This window comes from Gallinula chloropus (genome assembly GCF_964237585.1).
Source record: "Gallinula chloropus genome assembly, chromosome: 20".
Lineage (NCBI taxonomy): Eukaryota > Metazoa > Chordata > Aves > Gruiformes > Rallidae > Gallinula > Gallinula chloropus.
In genome coordinates, this window is record NC_140105.1 from 1,220,672 (window position 1) to 1,242,604 (window position 21,933).

A 21,933-nucleotide genomic window follows, 5' to 3' on the forward strand; every position below is an offset into this window, starting at 1 on the left:
CATTGTTTAGCAGAGGTTTCAAGCTGTTACCTTCTGGACTGTTAATACTGACCCATCATTTCTCTAGGAATCACCAGGGCTGCAGGAGCAGTAGGCAGACAGGGAACAGAGGGTGTGCTTTGCCACTGCCCTTGCCATGGAGCTCACTGCTCAGAAACATCCCCACGGGCTCAACCCAGATCCCATCCCTGCTGCAGGCTCTCCAGGCTTCCCCACACATCCCATGTCCAGGGCACTGTGCTAGCAAGGGAAGGAGATAACGGCAGCTTCAGTTCTGCAGCACTGCAAGCAGGAGGACAGAGAGGGCTGGCAGCCCTTTGGGATGTCCTGCTGATCATCAAACCCCTCAGGCTGTTGTTCTCCATGGAGACACCTCCTGCCAAACTGTTAGACTCCAGCTACACCACTGTGCCAGCCCTGGCAGCCTCCCTTTCTTACCATGGTCACATTGCACCAAACCACTGTCATTCAGACCGATCTTTAATGTTCTTAATTCTGACATTTTCAGAGCTTTTCTTCCCTTGCTGCCACATAACTACAACATCTGCACTGCTCTATGGGGTACATCCTCTCCAGACTAGCAGGGTGGCTTCTAGGTCCTACTGCAGTGCTCTAGAGGGTCTCTTCCAACCCAGGTGATTCTATGGTTCAAAATGGGGATGTGGCTAAGGCCAGAGCTGAGCTGCTCTCCTGAGAACAGCCCCTATCTCTCATCACTGTCCTGAGGCTGAAGGCCAGGAGCTGTTCTGGATGGAGACAGCTGCCTGGGCTCTTTGCTGCTGTCTTGGGGCACGTGGCCTTTGGGCAGCCTGGAGCTGATGTCAGCACTGGGAATCTGGAGGCTGGGAGGGAGATACTGTCCTAAAACCCCCGGGGGTGGGAACAGTTGGCCAACGTAGCTGAGTGTGGGGATCACAGTGTGACCAAACACTCAGCGTGTCTGCCCTGAGTGGAGATCAGTGTGATGTTTGCACAGCTCTGTTCCACAGGCACCGGGCCCCTGGTTTCACCCGGAGCTGCAGGGAAGGACTCCTCGGTGGGGGTGGGAGGGTATCAAGGCTTGTGACAGGTTTCCTGGGCTGGTTTTCCGTTCACCAGGGAAGTCCCCTGGCCACCTTTCCAGGGGCTCCTCCTGAGCTGCAGCTTCTGGAGGGGAAGTTGAAGTGGTGAGCAGGTCACTTGTCGGGGCCATGGGAGGAATGTGCCGATCTGTGGGAAACAGCCCGTGGCTCCGCGCGCGCCGCTGCCCTCAGCCCTGTCACAGGATGGGGCTTTCTGCGTCCCCAAGGAGGCATCACGGGGTTCAGTGAGGGGAATCACCCAGTGGGGACGTTGTCTGCAAGGAAAACAAGGAGATAATAGCAGCAGTGCATTCCCTGGCAATTCCCTGGCAGCCCCAGGAGGGTCTCAGAGGAGCAAAAGGTCTCTTTCTGGGTGCAAGGCAAAGTGGTCAGAGTTGTCTTCTTGCCTTGCCAAGCATGATGTGGCTCTAAGGAAGACCAGGCAGGATTCCTGCTGGAGCTTGGAGCAGGGTTTGACCAGCATCTGCCACAATATGCAGCACAAATGTCCACAGGACACTTGCCCATGGAAATCCAGAACTCCTCTTACTCTCTGAGCACTGTAAACATCAGCTGAAACACAAATTCCATGTTTAGTGAGATGGGTTTATCAGCAACATTCCTGGAGCAGAAGCCCAGGAACACAAACACACCACAACAAGCGTGAGGAATTCGATAAGGCTCAGCTGCATCCCTGCATCTCCCTCCTGGATCTTCTCTGGCTATTTAAAGTTTTATTGGTAGGTCACGACTGCCTGAGAGGCACCCCACGGGCACCAGAGCAGAGCATACTGACTGGGCTTCAACCTCTGATGGAGCAAACAGGGAAGCAGGGGAGGGTTTGGATGAATCCAGTATGTGAGGAAGAGCAAGATAAGCTTGTTCCCATCTCGGTGCAGAAAGGGGGAAAGGTGAGAAGGGAAGGGAAGGTTAGATGTGTGTGGGTCCATCCCAGGCAGGGAATAACCGTGCAGACCACCAAAGCTGCATCTCAGCAACCTGAGCAGAAGCCAGCCGTGTAGAAGAGTCGTTCACTGAGCCGCTTCCAAAGGTTAGAACACAGCACACTTCAGGGTGCTGCGCCCACCCCTACGCAGGCTGGAGGCAGGAGCCAGCTGCTGACACAGGGGTGTCTCCAGCCTGTGGCGATGCCTCAGGTCCCTGGAGCTGGGGTACCCCCAGGGTGCTGGGGGCTTTGCTCAGACACCAGGATCGAGCCTGGAGCCCGACACGCTGGGTTTTCCCTTCCTTTTGGGTTGCTGGGCTGTGTCTGCAGGACTGGGGTGGCCCTGGGCAGCGGCTGTCCCTGCGTGACAACCCAGAGCTGGGCACAGGGGGGTCTTGTTTTGCCCCTCTGAGTGGCAGATCCAGTTTCTGGTGTGCACCTCAGTAGAAGCTTGCTCCTGGAAGGGTGGAAAGAAGCTTGATCCGGGCATCTCCTTGATAATGTGAGTCCTGAGATGTGGAAGAGGAGACCTGGACAGTGAATTTCTCAGTCAGGAGTTTTCCAGCCAAACAATTCCAGTATTTTTGGTGGAAGAGGGAAGGTGAAACTGGTTCTCATTAAAATAATTCTTTTTTTTTCCTCCACTTCTTAAAATAATTTTTAATTTCAGTGGTTTAGTTCATTTTTTTCTGAGGATAAAAATGTTTTATAGCTGTGCAGTAAAAAATGATGAGTGAAGTGCTACACTTTTTCCTCTGGTTTATCTGCAATATCTTCCCCCCCTGGCTTGGGACAAGGGAGAGTTGTAAAAGTCACAGGAGATTTTTCTGTCTCAGAAAACACTCACTGCAGGACCTGGCTGGGTAGGCTGGGGTTGCAGTGTCCCTTCCACAGCCACACAGGCAGGGGCTGATCTCAGAAGAACCTGAGTTTATGTGTGAACCAAAGGCCTTGGGAAAGAGACGTGACCAGGACCCACTTGGGCCATTGTGGGTGGGCAGGTCAGTCTGTGGGAGAGCAGATTTCATCCTGATTGATGCTATGCTGCTGTCTGAACTGAAAGAGGGGAGGCTGGTGAAACAAGCATCAGCTCCAGAGGATATTTATATCTATACTTATATTTACATGTATGTTTACATGTATATTTACATTCATATCTATATTTATATTCATATCTATATTTCTCTTAGACTTCTTTTATATACCTATATCAATGGGTATATACATTTATTTATATATTTATATTTATAATATTATATATTTATAATATAAATATAAATATATTATATTTATATTATTTATATTTATATTTATATTTATATTTATATTTATATTTATATTTATATTTATATTTATATTTATATATAAAGTGCCTCTCAGCATCACACAGGGAAGTGCCTGTGAGCTACCATGGTGTTCCAGGTTTCTGCATTTCCCTTTCCAGGCAGAGGGGGATGGCACAGGGCCCCTGCAGCCCATCACCCTGATGTGCTGGCAGCAGAGGCTGATGGGCGATGCGCTCCGAGGCTCCGCAGCTCTGTAAATCCAATCCCTTCAGGCTGAAGGGGATGAACAATGTGGGATGTTTTGAGGCCAAATTTGACTTGAAGGGAAAAAAAAAAAAAAAAGAGCCCCATTGAGCCAGTGGTACTTGAGTGTGTTGGGAAAGCAGCACAGCCCGGGTCACGGCGTGACCTCCTGGCGCAGGCACCGGGACCCCCGCACCCTCGCTGCAGATGGAAGCCTTGCACATGCTGGGAGTCAGGGGCTGCACACAGCGCCTGCAGGAAGCCTTCCTGCGAGGCTCCTGCCTCTGCTGGTGGTCCTGTGGCTTCAGCACTGCCTGTCTGGCTCGCGCTCTCCCTATTTTTCAGAAACATTAATAATCATAATCCATATAAAACTGTCATATTGGTTCAACATGTACGTCACCAAAGCCCTGGCTAATTTATCAAAGATTTAGTGTTCAGCTGAACAAAGTCTCATTTTTGTAAGCAGATGCAGTTTGCTGGATGGTCCTGTCATCGCTCCCTGTTTCCACTGGGAAGATGCATCCTATCAGCAACTTCTGGGAGCTAAAAGACCCTCCATTTCTAAAGGGCAATGTAAACACTGGTTGCATGTCCCACGCTGGCCCTGAATTGAAGGGAGAGCTCTGGGGATGGTGCTGCTTGTGCCAAACTGGGTCTGCAGCCCTACAGCCACCCGTGGGTCAGCTGCCCGGTGTGGTGGTGATGGTAACACAGTCACACTGCTAGAAATGAGGCAAAGAGCTGCTCAGAGCAGCTAAAATGCTCAGTCAGAGGTGGAAACTGAGACTGTTGGTTCAAAGATGTGGCACACGACACGGCCCTGGCCTGTCTGGATGCCTGGAGGGGCTGTTTCCACGGGTGGTGGCAGCATGTCAGGTTTTGGTAGGAATAGCTGAGCACAGGAGATGGGGAAAGGGCTGCAAAGGCAAGTGGAGAAGGCTGGGTGGGAGCACACAGCAGAAGGGAAGGTCTGATGTGGGACTTTGCTCAGGGAAGGGCTGTTTGGGTCAAACATGGTCTGCGTTTTGTTTCAGAGCCCAGACAGTGGGGTTGGGTGGGGGTGCTGTCTGTCCTGGGTGATGTGCGTGGGGACAGTTCTGTGTCCCACCTGCAAGGGGACACAGGTCACCTTGGGATCTCCTCTCAGCCAGTGCACCCACCACATGGGCACCCTACATGGAATTTCTCCCAGAACAACACAGGGTGAAGCAGGACAGATGGACACGGTGTGAGATGCAGCCTGGCGGGGGGGGGTGGGCACTGGGGTGGACAGGGATGAGCAAGCAGATGGCAAAGTCCCTGCTGGTGCAGGGCAGGAAGAGGGGTGTGAGGCAGAGCTGGCACACGTAGCGTGGGGGAGATGCTATCACACCCAGTGCACTATTCTTACTGCCTTATACAGTAAATTGGTAACTTTTTTGTATTAAATCAGATTTTATCAACGAATCAATCTTGCACTTTTCTATTCTTGTTCTGCACAAATGACCTTTTTTAGCTCTCCTCAGCTCTTTCCTGATGGGACTCATTAGGAGCTGGTGCTGATTCTTACAAGCATTCACTTTCACTTAGCATCTGGAGGCTATTGTTTTCTTGGACAAGGCTTTGTTGCAACGCTCCTTGCAGCTTTCTCCTGCAGAGCTCAGCACCAGCAGCACTCCTGGGACAGGCTCCTGCATCCCACAGATACGTTTGGTGTGAGCTGAGTCCTTCCCCTCCCTGCTGCCAGTGAGACTGAGGTGTCATCAAAGGAAGCACCTCCTAGACCAGATGTTTTGTAGATGCACAACCTGAGTTTGTGTATAAAACCTGAGCTTTCCTGATGTGTTTTGACTGTACTCCTCACATAAACCTTGAGTAGAGCAGCGTGTAAACAAACAAACAGACAAGTCCCCTCACCCTTCAGAGAGCTTGGAAACATTTCACCTGATGTCCTCATGAAGGCTGTGTGTGCTAACCATGGCTGTGATAGGAAAGAATCAGGATTGCAGGCATGTTTTGCTTTGCAGGGTGTTGGTACACTTGCTGGTGTAAAAGCTAGCTGGCATTCACTACTCATCATTTGCTCTCAGTATCAAGTAACCAGTGGTCTGTTCTGTGTGGTGCAGAATTATTTCCATCACCCAGTTTGCTCAGCTCACCAGAGTCGCCTTCAAAGGAAGATTCTTCTTGTTTGTAGGTCTGTCCTGCATTTCTATCTGTTCAGGAGCTCTCCCGTGGGTGCCCCATGGCTCTGCTTTTCCAGAACACCCCTGGCTGCCTGCAAATAGTCGGTGCTTACAGCTGGGAATTCTTCCAGCCAGGGATGCAGACCCAGCAGACAAGGTGAACAGAGTCCAGCAGGTCACAGGGAACCCTGAGGGCTTCCCCTGCGCAGAGGATCGGGTGGAATAATTGTCTGTCTGGTTAATTGCCTGATTGCTTCACAGATACCAGCCTCTGCTCACTGTCCCAAGGGTTGGTTGGGGGCTTTGTCCTAACCTGCTCTGCTTCTCTTCCAGAACTCACTCTGGTGTCTCCTTCCCAACCCCATCACCCAAAGTGGAGCAGCCAGAACCTGGACGGGTCCCTTCAGGCACGGTGATGAATGGTGGGATCAAGCAGGATCGCTCGGACCACAAAAGCCCCCCAAGTGACAATGAAGAGGAAAAGACACCCAAAGAAAAGGCTGCCAGCCAAGTGAGAGATGGCACCAAGCTCCAGCCACCACCCTTTGCCGAGCGGAAGAACGGTGAGTCCCTCGCGCAGCGGTGTAAGGGTGGGGAGGCTGGGTCAGTGCATCTCCCCCCCAGGCTGGGTCAGAGCATCTCCCCCAGGCTGGGTCAGAGCATCTCCCCCCCAGGCTGGGTCAGAGCATCTCCCCCAGGCTGGGTCAGTGCATCTCCCCCCCAAACTGGGTTTGCAGCTCGTTGTTTTTATGTGTGGTGCTTCTGAGGGTGTTTCTGATGGCAACATTGGGAGATCTGATGGAAGTGGCTCCTCAGCTCAGTCTTTCTGGGTCAGATCTAAACACTGCTGTCAGGCTTGAGGCAGTTACCTTGATTGTTGCAAGTGTTTGGTATCATTTTGCCTGAAATGTGGCGTTTCAAGGTCTTGGGAAGAGACTGGTGTTCTGGCCACAGTCATGGGATGTGCTGGTGCATCAGGGTGATGTGGTCAGGGGAGAAGAAACGGAGAGGGTGTCTTGTTTGCAGAGGCACCGATAGACCTGTTCTGCTCTCACAGAGCACTGGATGCTTCAGATAACCTGATCTGCTGCAAATTTACTTCGATGTGACAGGGAAAACTTTGGCCTTGGCCTCTGCAAGGGTCATTTGTTCCTTGGTGATGGGGCCAGATACTGCTGATCTGAGTTTCAGTGGAGATCTGTTGGTAAGAGAGCTGATGGACAGAAGCCCCCACATCTCAGCCTGCACAAAGCATGCTCAGGCTGAGGAGTTGTTTGCCACTTCTTTCAGGCAACTGTATAATATATGAAATGGAGAAAATTCCTTCTGTGCACTCTGAGGCTCCCAACGTAAGCACTCGGAGCAGCGTGCAGCCCGGAGTGCAGCTCGGAGGCACTACTTCTGCTCTGTGCCTTTGGTTGTTTGCATTATTGCACAGGACACGATTTTTCTCAATCACTATAAATCAGAAATAATCCAAATGATGTCATCATGGCAAAGTACTGGTGTCAGACTGGAGTAACACAGCAGAGAACCAGGCCCAGGTCTGCCCACAGTCAGACTAAGTCACACCAACGAGGGCACATTTCTACAGCCCCAGATCCCAAAGGACACCTGGGATAATGTGGTAACAATGGGAAAGATGACCCAGACTCCTAGAGAGGCAGATTGTTTGGTGATGGAAAGAGATGGCATTTTCTCTGCCCCTTTCACATCCTTGCTTTTCCATCTGCTCCCTCACATGGTCTTTGTTATGGCACAAGGCAAAGAAAGAAACATCTCCAGGTGCCCAGAGGCAAAAGCTGCATCCCAGCACGACCAGCAGTGATGCAAATGCTGACTGTGCTGTGCCCTGCAGCACCACAAGCTTCTGCCTTGCAGCTGACCCCATGCCAGGGGCTTGTGCTCCCCGGGGGGTCGGCTTGGTGGCCCAGCAGGACACGGCTCCAGCCCTGCAGCCCCTCTACTGGGTTGTTTGCAGTTTCTAAATGAGAGGAGCCCCTGACCGTCTGGGCATCCCTCCAGCCCCTTGCTCTCCTCCTTGTGCTGCTTTTCCCTCTCTTTCACACTTCAGACAGGGCAGGGGCTCTGCTCTTCCTGCCGCCCCTGCTTGGGAACAGCCGGCTCTGTTCATCTCACATCATCTCAGGAGCTGGTGGGCCCACCAAGTGTCAGGCATGTCATGCAGCACCCAGGCCTGCCTTTGATGTCACAGTCTGTGGTGTGACAGCTCCTGCAGAGCTGGTGGAGCAGCCTGACAAGCAGAGAGGGAGTGGGCCATCCCGTGGCCCCGCAGCCTGCCCTCCACAGCCGTACCCAGCAGCCCCCCCCCCCGCCCTGCGGGACACCACAGGCTCCTGGAGCAGATCTGCCCCCGTCCCACCCAGCACCATTTGTTGGGTTGTTGCAGCAGGGACCTTTCACCCCATCCCCCCACCACAGGGTGGTCAGTGGATGGGATTGCCATGGGGAAAAAGCAAGATGTGTCTCCTCACATGGGTGTGTTCACCACTGCCACCCTCATTCCCCCATCCCACAAATACATGGGGGAGAGCAGCAAGAGGAAGCAGGGACCCACCATCCAAGGTTATGCCACTGAAGGAGACGATGCCCTGGAATGAGTGTGGTGAGAGATGGAACTCCCATCTGTTGTCTCTAGGGCATGTGAGGAGAAGCAAGTGCAAGGCGTGTGACCCACCTGTCCCCCTGTTGCATCCCATCACATCTCCTGGGGGTAGCAGGGTGTGCACACCTCAGGCAGGCAGGATGTGGCCCCTTCCCCATGCTCTTTCCAGCTGTGGGATGATCTGTGGTGGGTTGGTGGGCACTGGATAGACACCCACCTCTCATGGGCACAGCTCCCCAGAGAGGACTAGCTCCTGCCTGAGCCTGAACTTTCAAACTGCAGCCTTTATTTGACTTAATTTTGATTCAATAAAAGCAGTCTAGCTAAAATATTTTTTAAATAGGAAAATAGTCCTTTTAACTCTAGTATTACTCCAACTGGCTGAGGGGATTTCATTTAAATTTGTAAAAATAAATCACCTTTGAGCAAGCAGAGAGCCCATTCAGGACCTACAAAAACTCAGGACTGGATGCACAGGTCCAGGAAAATAGAGACTGTTTCCTCTACAATCCTGACATCAGCTTTTCAGCTGTACCCCCAAGCCCTGGTCCTTCTCTGCCCCTGGGATGGTGCATTGTCCTGCTGCCCTTTTACCACAGCTGTGCCTAATCCCACAGCCCATGGTGTTTCTATGTTCAATGACATCTTCTCCTCAGAAGTTCTGGTCCACACTGGCCTGAACTGGGAAGAGCTGTGAATTATTGTCTTGGAAAAGCCTAAGGCAAAACATGGCTGTGGGTTTTCCTTCCTTTGTGATACTGAGTTTAGACACAAGATCTGGCTAGACCTCCCACCCTACCCAATATGCTTGCACCTTGGCTGGGTACTGGACCCGTCCTTCACTGGCTCTTACACTGTTGTCTTGCTGGAGATAGGCACTTTGAGCTCAGCACGGTGGCTTCACCCTCTCAATCAATCCCTACACAGCCCATTTCACCTACAGTCCATGCAGTGAGACTGCTGGGTTGCCAGGTCAATGCATGACATGTCTCAGAGCGTGGATATATGATGTTCTGCCCACACCTCTCTTCCTGCCAGAGCTGTTTGGCTGGACAAAGGCAGCTACAAAAAGCAGTAATTTGTGATGCAGTGGGTACCTGGGCACTGGAGTCCCCAGCAGCCACCTCCCCAGGGTGCTGGAGCCTTCAGCCTGGGGATGATGCAGGACCACATCTGCACTGCACAGTATGAACCAGAGCCCAACAGTGCAGCTACAAATTGTCACCACCCCCTGATCCAGAGGGGCTTTGTGTGTGCATCCTTCACAGGCCCAGTCATCCACAGGCTCAGTGCTCTCTGACCAGTGTGGGGTCAGAGAGGAGTCTACAGATCAGACATGGGGTCTAATTACTAGGCCAGGGAAAGAAACCACACTCTCCTCAATACTGTGTCTGCAATAAGTTGAGTGTCCTGCTCCTTGGGTAGGAGCTCCTGGCTTAGGAATCCATAGAGGACAGGCTCTGTGGATGACTGACCATGCGTCTCTCCCAGTGCCAGGTGGATTTCAGAAGGAGTTTAATGATAACAAACACCAGAAAGGGGGTGGAGCACAAGCAGGAGCTGTTTACTATCAAACAGCTCCTTGAAAACTGTGTTCAGGCTGTGAGGAGTCAGGCATCCTCTGGTGCAGTCCAGAGACAGCAAGTCCCTGGCTTAGGACTTGTTCCCTGCCCTAGGACTCTGAGAAAGAGATGTATTTCACTTGCAGGTACCTCAGTGTGAGACATCCTGCCTGATCTGAGGAGGATCTCTGCCTCAGAAGCTGTGCTCAGGATAGGCTCTGTCCCCTCTCCAGGGTCCCATTTCTCTCCAGTGACTATTGGAGTCTGGATGACCAGCTCTGACCAAGACACTTTAGAGAGGAGACTGGTACCCATGTCTCCCTGTTTGGGTCTCAGAGCTCCCACTGCAGGGGATGGATCCATCCCAAGGCACGTGCCCAGAGGCCACTGGCTACTGCGCTGAGGGGAGCGGAGTTGTTCCCACCCTGCCTGCTCCAGCCCTGCAGTACATTCCCTCGCTGCTCATAATGTTTCCACATAGGTTTCCCACTGCTGGTTTTGGAAAATAATGTCGTTAAACTCTTCTGTTTATTTGTGTAGTGAAGCAGACCTCCTGCCCACCGGCTCCTTCAGCCCCTCGCAGCAAAGGGGGGATTGTGCAGTGCCCATCTGGTTTGCATTTAATGTAATGTGCAGAAAGGTTGCACGTTTTCAGGGCCTGTGTTCAAAGTAGTAGACTGTACAACAGTTTATTACACAAATGGAGCTTTTTATTGCTGGGCTTTGTTGAGCTGCCAGTTGGGATAAAAAAAAAAGTAACGTGCTTCATAGTCCCTATCAAGGAAAATTAGAAAGCATTAAATTCTGCTCAAACTATCAGCCATCGGTGAGCTGGTAATCAAATCCAGATAGGCTGGTGGGAGGTCAAGACTTTCTTGCTCTTGGTGTTTCTGAATCAATAACTAGTATGAAAGATGTCTAAGTGAAACAGAAAAAAAAAAGAGGGAGAGAGAGGGTGTCTGACCCAGAAGTCATCCCAATATCACAGTGCATAGGCAAGAAGGGGCGAGATACCTACAGGTTTGGGGGAGAAGCCCCCACATAATCTCCACTCAGTTCTCGTGGTGAGCATGTGTTTTAGTTTAAAGCTATATTGGAATGGTTATTAAATTACTATCTAGTCCCAAATAAAATCTAGCCCTTGTTCCACATAGCCAGGTAAGAGGTGTATCTGCAGGAAGATTTTTCCCAATTACCTTTGGATCCAAATCAAATAAATCCTGCAAACACCGTCCTGACCCCAGGTGACAGCTAATCCACAACCAAATATCAGCCTGAAGCCTCGAACCACACAGCCCAGCTTTAATGCCACTTAAATCAGAATGTAAGAACTAAAGGAATTCCAGGAATCCAATGATATAAACTGTATTTTTAGAGCTGTGAGTGACTTGTGAGAGTGAAACATTGCAGTGCCTAAAGATAGCCCAAGCAAGGTTTTCCATGATTTATCGCAGGAGCGCTCGCAGGGAGCTCGAGCCATCGAACGCTGTGATAGCAGCGTGCTGGCTGCCTCTCAGGACAAGCCATTCATAACATATTTGTCACAGAGCAGAATTTCCACACCAGGCTCTGAGCTGCGTCCCGCTTGCACAAGCACCACACACACACACACACATCGCTCTTCCATCACGGCACTGAGAGGTTCAGTCGCTTCCTGCGGTCTCCTGTTTCCTTTGGGACAGCTGGGGGGAAGCCACTTTGCCTTCATGTTTCAAACCCCTCACAAGCTCTCCATCTGGCTGAGGTGGTGGGGTGGAGGACGAGCCCAGCCAGTCCTGGTCCCACTCCATTCCCTGTCTGGAGTTTAGTCATCATTTTAATGGGCGTTCCTTGGGTGACCCGTCGTTCCTCCTTGGGGGTCTGTGTTGCTTTGGGTACTGAGAGGTTGGGTAGGACCTTTCTTTGCTGATCAGAATGTCTACGGGGGTTATTTTAAGGATAAAGTCATGGCAAACATTTCCTGACACCTCATGATCAGTGTTGCTCTTGGCTCCTGGCCCTTGCTAGCTGTAGTCTGCAGGGGAAAGGAGCTGTCTTGTCAAGAGAGGGCTACGTCGCAGGATGCTTTTGTCCCAGCTCCTCTCACACTGGGATGCATCCAGGCGGAAGTGACCCACCCTGCAGAGCACTCACCTCACAGGCAGGTTGGCCTTTGCCTCCTGCAGCCCCCGGCCTCACAGCCTGAGAGTCACCTCAAGTCTTGTTGCCTCAGGTGTCAAGTCCCAAGGTCAGCATCCAGCACAGACACCCACGGACAATCAGGGCCACGGCCATGGGGTCCCTTCTCTGCTGGGTGAGGACATCTTGTGCAGGGTGATGATGGCAGCTGGGAGATGGGTCAATTCCCCTCTCCCCCATCCTTTGACCAAACCTGGTGCCCTGCCCAGCTGACTGGTCTTTACACAAAACCAAGGCTGTGCCCAACTCTGTGTAGGCATCTTCCCCCGCTCTCTCACGGTGGGACTATGTGTGAGTCACTCCCATTTCTTCTTCTGGTATCTTGTAAGGTGTTTCTAAATACAATCTTCATCTCATTATGACTCAAAGCTGCAGCTTTGTTGTCTTTCAGAAATCAGTCTGAAATGGGATAGCCATGTGTCATGATCCTTCGTGTTCCATCTCCACATGCTCAGGACGAGGTCCCCTGATGTTTCCACGAGCAAACCCATCCTGCTGCAAATCAGAGCAGTGCTGAGGCACAGCTACCTTCAGTGAGCCCATCCCTGGTGTGAGCCTGAGCGCCCCACCAGTCAGGACCATTGCTCAGCACCCAGCAGGACTGAGCCCCCAGGAGACTGGCTCTGCTCACCCTGCTGTCAGAGCAGCCTCCACACTCCGCAAGCAGGCCCTGCCTCTTGTCCTTCCCTTGTAGCCAGGCCTGGGATTAAATAAACAAAGCGTGTCAGTGATTGTAAGCTTCCCCCTGCCTGCTGCTCGGGGCAGAGAGGACTGATCCCCACGTGTGCAGTTTGGGTTTGTTTTGTCTCGTTTACATTTGTGGTTGTTTCTGTGTTGCTTTCAGGATCCGCAGGTTCTTGATGCTCTGAGCACCTGCAGCCAGGTGACACTTGGCATCTCCCTGGGGTTTTGCAGCTCATTTGGGGGACTAGCTAGTCAAGGGCAAAGTTCAACCCAGGACACGTTCCTTCATGATCAAGCCTGGTGAATGGCACGGGAAGGATACCTGAACAGGGAAATCTGGTTTCGAAGCTGATCTGTGGTATAAAACCTGAGAGCCCTGAGAGCATAAAAAGCAAACACCCTCTGCAAGGGGGACACTGTGTTTGCTCCATGCACATTAGACCCCTGGGACTCGGCAGCACGTTGATCTCACTGACACCAAAAATCAGGAGGATTCTAAAAGGTATTTTTGGAGGTAATGGTGATATCTGCAGCATCATAGTGAGCACGTGTGTGCATTCCCAAGGGGAGAATCCAGAGGGAAAGGGAAAGGCACCTACTGGAGGAAGTCCCTAGGCAAACTGGCATCATGAAATGAGGATCAGACAGCTCTTCAGGGTAATTCGTCTGTCAGACTTACTGCATACTCCAGCACTTGAAGCCTTTCAGCTGGAATGTGCTGGTTCCTTCCAGAAGATCCATCCTTTATGTAAAAGGAAATGACACGTTTATGCAGAAACATCTGGGGAAGTTTCTGTGGCGCTGGTTTCGTAGTGGGATGCCTCAGTGCACTCAGCAGGCACGAGGCTGCCACAGGAGACACCAAGTGCTCCAGGCTGCCTTACAGGCAGATGCAGCCATGGCCTTGCTCCACCAGCACACTGTCACTGACACCTCACCGGGGACACTGGCAGCCTCTGAACCCGTGTGTCTGCAGTGCTGGCAGGATGGGGACAGCTGGTGATTTTAGTGGGGGATGGCTGAGCGGTGCAGAGCAGGAGCACTGCAGGGATGATCCTAAGTGATGGCTCTGGCCTTGAGCAGAGTGAGTCTGCGGCCGTCCTGGAGCACAAGATGTTTCCAGTTAAAGCACCATCTGTGTTCGATTTGTCCATTCACAAAGAGGAAACATGTTTTCCCTCTGAGTGACTTTTGAAATTAAGAGGCAACAAGGAGAGCGAGTGCGTAAGTGGTGTCTGTGTGTCTGTGTGTCTGTGTGTCTGTGTGTCTGCGTGTGCACGGGCATGCCAGCCTGTGTGTGTGTGTGTGAACTTCACCCGGGGCTGCCCAACCTCTGCACAGCCTGCTGAGGAATGGCTCACAGACCACAGGCCCCCCGCAGTCCTCATGACATTCCCCACGCTGCAGCACCAGCTCTTTTACTAACTAACTTGGTGGAAATCTTCGTCAGCAGAGGCAGCCCCGGGCGAAGTGCCTGGGGAGGGCGGCTGGACCCCAACCAGGGGCTGCCCGTGTGCACCAGGGGCTGGGCATGGGGCTTTCCTGGGAAGCTGGGGTGGGACATGGGACTACTGCAGGGTGCCAGGCTCCTCAAGGAACCAGGTCCACCCTCAGTGGTGAGCCAGTATCTGGGGTACACTGGGGCTGGCCCTCAGCTCCCCGCACGGGGCATGGACTGCGGCTTCACGAGCAGCGTTCCGCTCGCTGGCAAAGCCCAGAGGAGAGGTCTGAGCAGTCAGGACAGTGATGCCAGCTGCTCTGGGGCTGGGAGGAGATAGTGCACCCAGACTGCTGCTTGGGCAAGGCTTGTGCGCTGACAGTGACCCACCAACCTCATGGAGAGCTGGGGAGCACCAGAGACCATCATGCCAAGCCAGAGCCTGTTCCCATGGCTAACCATCCTCCAGGAAGGTCTCTGTGGGAGTCCTGCTCAGAGCTGGTTGTGTGGGGCTGGCTGGGGCTGGTTCCTCCCTTCCTTTGACATTCCTGTCCCAACAGCTCTGCCTGCCCCTGTGCTCCCTTGCATGCACAGTTCTCTGTGTGGCAAGCCAAATCTCCCAGGGGGATGGACAGGCTGTGATCACAGCAGCCCTTGCAACTCTGTTCCCGTGGTTGTTGGAGATCCTGCTTTCTCAGGGCTGGTTCTGGTCAGGCTTGAAGGGGTGGCACTTCCAGGAGTCTATCTCCAGACCCAGCTCTGCATCATCTTCTGGTAACATCTGGCACAACACATGCACACAGATGTTCAAGGCTGTGGCATCTTCCCAGTAGTTTGCTGGGGTGGTGGCTGGAGAACAGCTCCACAGATGGGAAAAGCTGCTTCATACTGGGATTGTGCAAAGCAGCTCATATATTTTAAAATGAGAAGAGAGGAAATTCACAGCTGTGTCGTTGTCATACATGAGTTTAGGGCCAAATCAGGCCTGTTTCTGGCTTGGGTGTAGACAATGGTGCAGGGAGAGGGCTGTTCCTTCTGAGGCTGCTGAGCAGCAGCAAAATCTCTCCCTAGCTGCTGCACAGCCTTGTGTCTGCACATTGTTTCTCCTGCACTGCATCTCCCAGAAGATAGCTGGGATCTAGGAAACCTTTTGGTTTTACTATGTGTTTCCTCATGCCCAGTTCTGCTGTGTTGCTGGCCCTTTGTTTTCATGGATGATGTCTGATTTTCACAGTAAGGGATGTAAATCGCTGCAGTGAGTCCTCTTTTAGGGTTTGGTAACCAGAGTACTGTCCCACCCACACAGATGAAGGATCAGAAATCAGATGAAGAACCTGGAGATTTTGCAAATACATCAGCACCAGTCCCTGAGCACTTGTGTAACCCTCAGTGCCCTGTTTGCACAGCACCAGCCCTTGGAGGCTCCAGAGAACAACATGCTTTATCACCATGGACCACGCAGGACTGCTGGCTTTCACATCTCCTGGACTAGGGCTCGTGAACCTCTCTCCAGGATGGGTTGGGCAGCAGCTGGTTTTCTTTTCCCAGTGCTGTTTGGCAATTGTTTTGTCTGGGAGAAGGAGGTTGAGCTTCCCCTGCAACAGGGAAAGCTCCCAGGGAGGTGCCCAGCTCTGCTGCCTCTGGCCTGCTGGGATTTCCAGGTGGGGGCACGTGTGGGAAGGTGTACAGCAGGGACAGGGAAGGAGGAAGCCTGACACCAAAATGCTTCATCCAGGTGGGCTTACAGGTCAGGGCCTGTTGCAGGCTGATGATTCCTGTCTTGGCAGAAAAATTAATCTCATGGATAAGCACTGTGATGGCCATGGCTGCCACATCACACTGACCAGGGGACATGGGCACCTGTGAACACAGAGCCAGGCTCTCCCACCATCACTGTGTTCCTTCTCCCCATATTCCTGATGCTCCAGGGCTGATTATGGCACTTCCAAGCACTTGTTAAACATTCTGGAGCTCAGCAGCACCTAAAGAGCTGTAGGAGCTGGAGCAATTGCAAATGGGTTTTAGGGGTATGGCACACACTGCTGTTAGCAGTGGACATTAAACATCAATCAGCTTGGGAGTAATGAACTTTGGTGGGTCCCTCTTTGGGTGCTTCTCCCAAAGCCACAGTCCTACAATGCTCACACCAGATGTGAAGCAGACCTCTGGCCAGGCAGCAGCCCCAGGACAATAGACATTGTCCTCAGTGGTAGGTGGTGTAGCCAAGGATGGCTGAACTGGGAAGGATGCAAGAGACTGTTTGGAGACACGAAAGTAAACACTGAGCAGCACTGCCTGGGCTGAAGCAGAGCTTCCAGCTATCCAGGGAAGCTGAAGGGGAGAGGGAAAAGAAGGACCAGGACATACAAATGCTGTTAATCATTAGATGGTATCAGGGGGCTGGCTGGAGTTTTAGCGTGCCCGTAAACACGGAGCAGTGAGGCTCTATGTGGAGCAAGAAGTCCTGGAGGACCACAAAGCAAGCTTGGAACAGGCTCCAGGCTGTTCCCAACCAGAGGAGCACGGCCCAAGCAGCAGGAGCTCTGGACTGCCAGAGCTGCTGTTGCCTGCAGCTACGAGCAGCCATGGTTTGCTGCAGAGTGACAGGCATGGAGACCAAGGTGGGTGTGCATTTGTCACAGTGCTTGTGTCCAAATCGGCTTCAGGAGAGGCTAACGTAAAGCCAGCAGAAGCACTGCACGTCCTGTACCCAGGGCTGTGTTTGCAGACCCCCAGAGCAGCGTGGAAGGAAGGCTGTTCCTAGCAGAGATGTCAGTAAAACAAGAGGGACTGTAACACTGCTGTAAACAGCACAGATCCCCTCCCCATGGGCGCCTGTGGTCCACAAACACCATTGTCGCGTTGGAGATCTCGCCAGAGATTCCTGAAGGTGCTTTCAAGCATGCTGCAGCCTCCCTCTGTGGTTCCTGGGCTTTCAGAACTATGACCATCTGTTTGCAATTGAGGCCCCTTTGGAAGGGGACAGTGCTGCCAAGAGGCTTCTCCTGGACCGAGTGCCTTCAGTCCTGCTGAGAAGCTCCCACAAGGAGCAAGGGCTCTGCATCCTCCCAAGACGTGGTGGTCAAGCTCAGTGAAGAGCCCTCTGATGGGTACAGTGCCAGGCAGGCAGGAGGAGATGTGAATGTGACAATGACTGCAGGTTTCTCAGATTCAAGGACCAGCCCTGCAGACATCCCCTGCCCAGAATCCACCCATCTGCATTGTGTGGTTTGCCCAAACACAGACTGCTGTCATCCAAACATGCAGCTGGTACCTCTGAAATTCCCACTGATAGGTGCCTGCTCCCTGAGCTCTGTGGAGCCTTGGGAGCAGTCAGCAGCTTTGCTCTACACCCAAAGGTCTCCTGAAGGAGGCTGCCAGGGTTTGAACTGTGGGTTTAAGTGTTAGTCTGCCTTAAAAGCCTCAGGCAGCCACTGATGTGTGTTGTGATCCTGCTCACTCCTTGCTGCAGTGAAAATGAGCCTGAAAGTTGGTAAGAGCCCCTTGTTAGACCTGAAATAGCCCTTTGCAACATGGGGCTGTCTGGGATAGGTATCAGATGAAGGGGAACAGCCACAGACCGTCAGAAAGGAAGCTGAGATCATACCTGCACTTTGGTCCAGCCACAGGTGCACAGGCTGCTCAGAGGTGTTGCTTTGCTTATGCTGTACATCACCCAGGATGTACAGTCCTGGTGCTCCCTGCTTCTGAGATACAGCACCAAAAATATGTAGATAGAAAGAGCAGAGAGAGATTGAAGAGAAAAGAAACAAGGCTGAGAATTGTACTGGAAAGGGTGCAGTGGGTGCAGTCTGGAGGATGGGTAAGGAGAGAGGGCTTCCATCTCTGGGGCAGCTGCAGAGAAAGGACAGAGGTCTGTCCTCAGGTACCTGTAGCTGGGTGAAATGCAGCATCCTGATAGGGAAGTGCCCCAGCAGTGACGTGTTCCACTGCCTCCAGAGATGGAGGAGTGAGTGTTCCTTCCTTGCAGCCTCTCTGGGGCCGTGTGGGGAGCGCTGTTACCACCCTGTCAGCTGGGATGTCGTCATCTTAAGGTTTTGCTCACGACTCCTCTCGCCTTGGTCACTCTGTAGGGATGAAAAACACGTCTGGGCATTCGTGACTGACTTTAAAGTCAGTCAAAACTGTCTGAAAGTGTGTTTCTCTGCTATAGAACAGCAAAATATTATGCTTCTGGCATGGCTCCATGAGAATATTAAAAATAGCTTACTGAGTTACTCTGTGCATATCACTAATGTAACAAGACTTGTGTGTCTTTCTTCATTAATGAAGGGACTCTAATGCTCTGCTTGAATGTGATTCTGCTGCAAAGCTGAAGGAATATTTCTGGAAAAACGCAGTCCTGTTATTCAAAGATATTTTCCTAGGGTGAAGTTAAAAGGAACATTGATTGCCATGACTATTATCCAACTCAATAAGCTGTTTGCATCTGAAAACTTGAGTGCTGGTTAGATAAAAGCATGGCTCTGAGCATGGGATGGGATTTGCTCTGCCAGTTTATTACTGTCCAGTGCAGGGGAGAATGTGTTTGGAAGAGAAAGGTTTGGAGCTAAATCCTGTCCTGACCCCTTGCAGCACAACCCCGTGGCTTTACCTAGGGAAGAGTCAGAGCAGCACAGGGCTCCTGGCTTTTCCTGAACCTCATCCAGAAAACAGCCAGCCTGGAATGTGGCCTGACTCTGAGACGTGGGATCCTGTCCCATTTCCAGCCTCCAATTGTTTGTTATTAACCCCCTGGGTCTGTGGCCATGCCTGATGGATGCACTGAGAATGCCATGGGGAGCAGAGGGATGGTCTGGCAGCGCTGGGCCGGGGGTGCTCCAGCTCACCTTCCCCTCTACAGCACCAGCAGCCAAAAGGAGTGGGAAAACAGGACAGGGACACAGTAGCAACGCTCCCACCCAGCAATTAGCGGTGCAGGACTTCCCTTAGCCAGGAGAAAGACCTTAGATTTAATGGCCTTGGTGGATATTTCTTCCGTGGGCTTGTCTAATTGCCTTTTGAACCCTGGAAAGGGGGTGATTTGCTGCTTCCGCTGCAGCCTACCGAGGGGTGTAAATCACAGCCCTGCCGCAGCAGCCAGAGCCACGGGCAGCATTCCTCCCCCGGCTGCTGCACGCCCTGGCCACTGCCTCTGCTCGCCGCTCGCAGTTTCTGGTGCTTACAGAAGCTCCTGTGAGGCTGTTGTGAGGTTGGAAACAGGGTTCCCGTAACGCCGAGGTGCCTCTCGGTTGGCTCTGCGGGGTGGGAACTGGGGCAGGCAGCAGGAGCACGGATGAGCTGCAGGAGAAGGGTCCTGCTGGACAAGGAACAGTGTTCAGCTGTTAAAGCTGAGAGTGCATCTGGGGGGACATGACAGAAAGCACCACAGCGTGTTGTGAGCCTGGAACTGAGCCCTGCACACCCCCTCTAAATCCATACGGGCACGCTGGAGGAAACCTCTCCTGCCCAAAGCCGAGGTCAGCTTTACCTCAGTCATTCCTGACAGAAGCTTGCCCACCCTGGTCTTAAAAACCTTCTTGGATGGATACTCCAACTCTTGCCCAATCCATCTCCACTCCAGCTCCTTCCTGAAGGGCCAGCCCGTAACTCCTAGTCCTACCCAGTAGGGATGAGGAGAATAAAATACCGTGTCTTTCCACAGAAGCCTTCTCCAGATAAAAACCACTAGCCTTCTCCAGATAAAAACCACTAGCCTTCTCCAGGCTGGGGTTTCCCTCAGACCAGTTTTCACCAGACAGACCCTCAGTCTCTGGGTCTTCCCTTGAAGGTCTCATTTTCTAGATGCCTGGTCTGTCTTTCAAGCTCCCTCCTGTCCCCTCTGATCTCAGCAGGACATGGTGCTCAAGCTGCCAGCATGCCCATGCTGAGCCCAGCAGGAGGTTTAAGTGATTTACTTTGCCCTCTGTGCTGTACAAACCCTCCTCACCCTTGCCCAGCATCATCAATGGTCTGGCCCTGGCTCATGATCCAGGTCTGCTTCCACAGAACTGCTCCACAGCGTTTTGCTGTACACACTGTGGATGTTCAGCAGGCCATCCCTGACCACTTCTCACTGGGTTTGCTTCTGTAAATGTCCTCACATCCTAAATTCTTCTGAAAGCTAATTCCCAGCTGTAATCCTGCTCTGCTGCATGCATGTGCCCCTTCCAACCTCATCTCTCAGTGAATAGAATAATTTTCCTCTGCAGCCTGCAGAAGGACACGTAGAGCACAAGGGTCTCTCTGGCATTTCATGGCCCATGCAGAGCTTTCTAAGCATCTGTTGCACCACCTTGAGCAGCTTCACACAGAGCATGTTTTCCCAATAAGCTTGTGAGAATGTCGTGTCAGACAGTGTCAACAGCCTTGTTAAATGGAAGATGGATGGCATGTACTGCTTCTTCCCTATCCACCAGTGTCACAGAAGGATTAGATTTGACACATTCACACTGGCTGGTTTTTATTTCTTTCCCCTGATTTGTTTCAGTTTTTGTTTGCTGGCTCCGTTATTTATCCCAGGACTTTTCTGGAAATGGATGTTAAACTGGCTGATCTATAATTTCCCCTTTTCAAACCCAGATATTCTGTTTAGCATTTTTGAAAGCCCTGAGTGTTTTTCCAGCCTCGTGTCTTTTAAAATCTGTTTAAGTTGCCAGTACTTAGAAAATTACAGTAGATGGACATCTCCCAGTTATTGCCTAGAAAGCTGAATTAAATTGTACCTTGACTGATTATTTCCAAGCCTTACTCCTTCCTGGGCTGCTGGCCCAGTGGGCAAGTGGCAGATGCTTAGGGATGTGCTTTGCACGAAGGGGTATTCCCCTGAAATGAAACACCCTGATGAGAGGCAGAGGAGAGCACTGGGAAGAGCAGCATGGAGGCTGGAAATTCCCTTTTAATAAACAAACCCAGTATTCCCAAGGCAGAGGTGCCACTGGAAGGGCGGTGTAGGAGTCAGTGCCCTCAGTGTGGGGGAGTTCACAGGGCCTGCCCCTGCCCCTTGTAAACCCTGCTGTTGCTCTGCATGGTCTGCATGCTGCTGTCAGAGTACAGGGATGATTTATCATTGACTCAGTCAAGTTGGAAAAGGCCCTTAAGATCATCAAGTCCAACCAAAAAGCCCAGCACTGCCAAGCCCAACTGCTAAACCATTTCCCCAAGCACCACACCGACACGTCTTTTAGATCCCTCCAGGGACGGTGACTCCGACAGTCCCCTGGGCAGCCTGTCCCAGTGCCTGACAACCCTTCCAGTGAAATGGGATTCATGGAAATGTGGGCATTTTGAGCAGGAGGCAGGACATGATTTCACATCCCCACGCTCTGCGAGGTGCAACTGCCCCCTCACAGGAGACGAGGAGGTGAGGGGCAAAAAGCCAGGCTGGATACAGCATCAGCAGAAGAGAGGAGCAGGCCATAATCTCTCCTGCATCTCCTTCTCACAGATGCTGCTTGTCCATTTAGCTCCCTCTGGTCCCACATTTCTTCCTTCCAACCTGTGAGGAGCTCACATCTTCACAAGTGTTGCCCCTTTCTCTTGCCCCACAAGGAATAAAACACCCCCCAGCTCTGGTAAACCTGTGGTCAGATTCACTTCTCCTGTTGTCCTGGTTCTGGCCAGGCCAGAGTCAACCTCCCCAGGCAGCCAGCACAGGTGAGCTGAGTTATCCCAGGGGAGCTGAGTCATCCCAGGTGAGCTGAGTTATCCCAGGGGAGCTGAGTCAGCCTGGGCTGTTTCC

At 52.1% G+C, this 21,933-nt stretch overlaps 1 protein-coding gene across 1 annotated transcript in view; it reads left to right on the top strand.

Moving 5' to 3' along the window:
- Positions 1–6,119: 6,119 nt before the first annotated feature.
- MYOCD (myocardin) overlaps positions 6,120–21,933 on the top strand; it is a gene marked incomplete at both ends in the record, with an annotated part of 85,102 nt that continues 69,288 nt past the window's right edge. The window contains one exon of the mRNA XM_084273552.1: positions 6,120–6,267. Coding sequence (XP_084129678.1) covers positions 6,120–6,267 — 148 coding nt within the window. The remainder of the gene's footprint in view (positions 6,268–21,933) is intronic.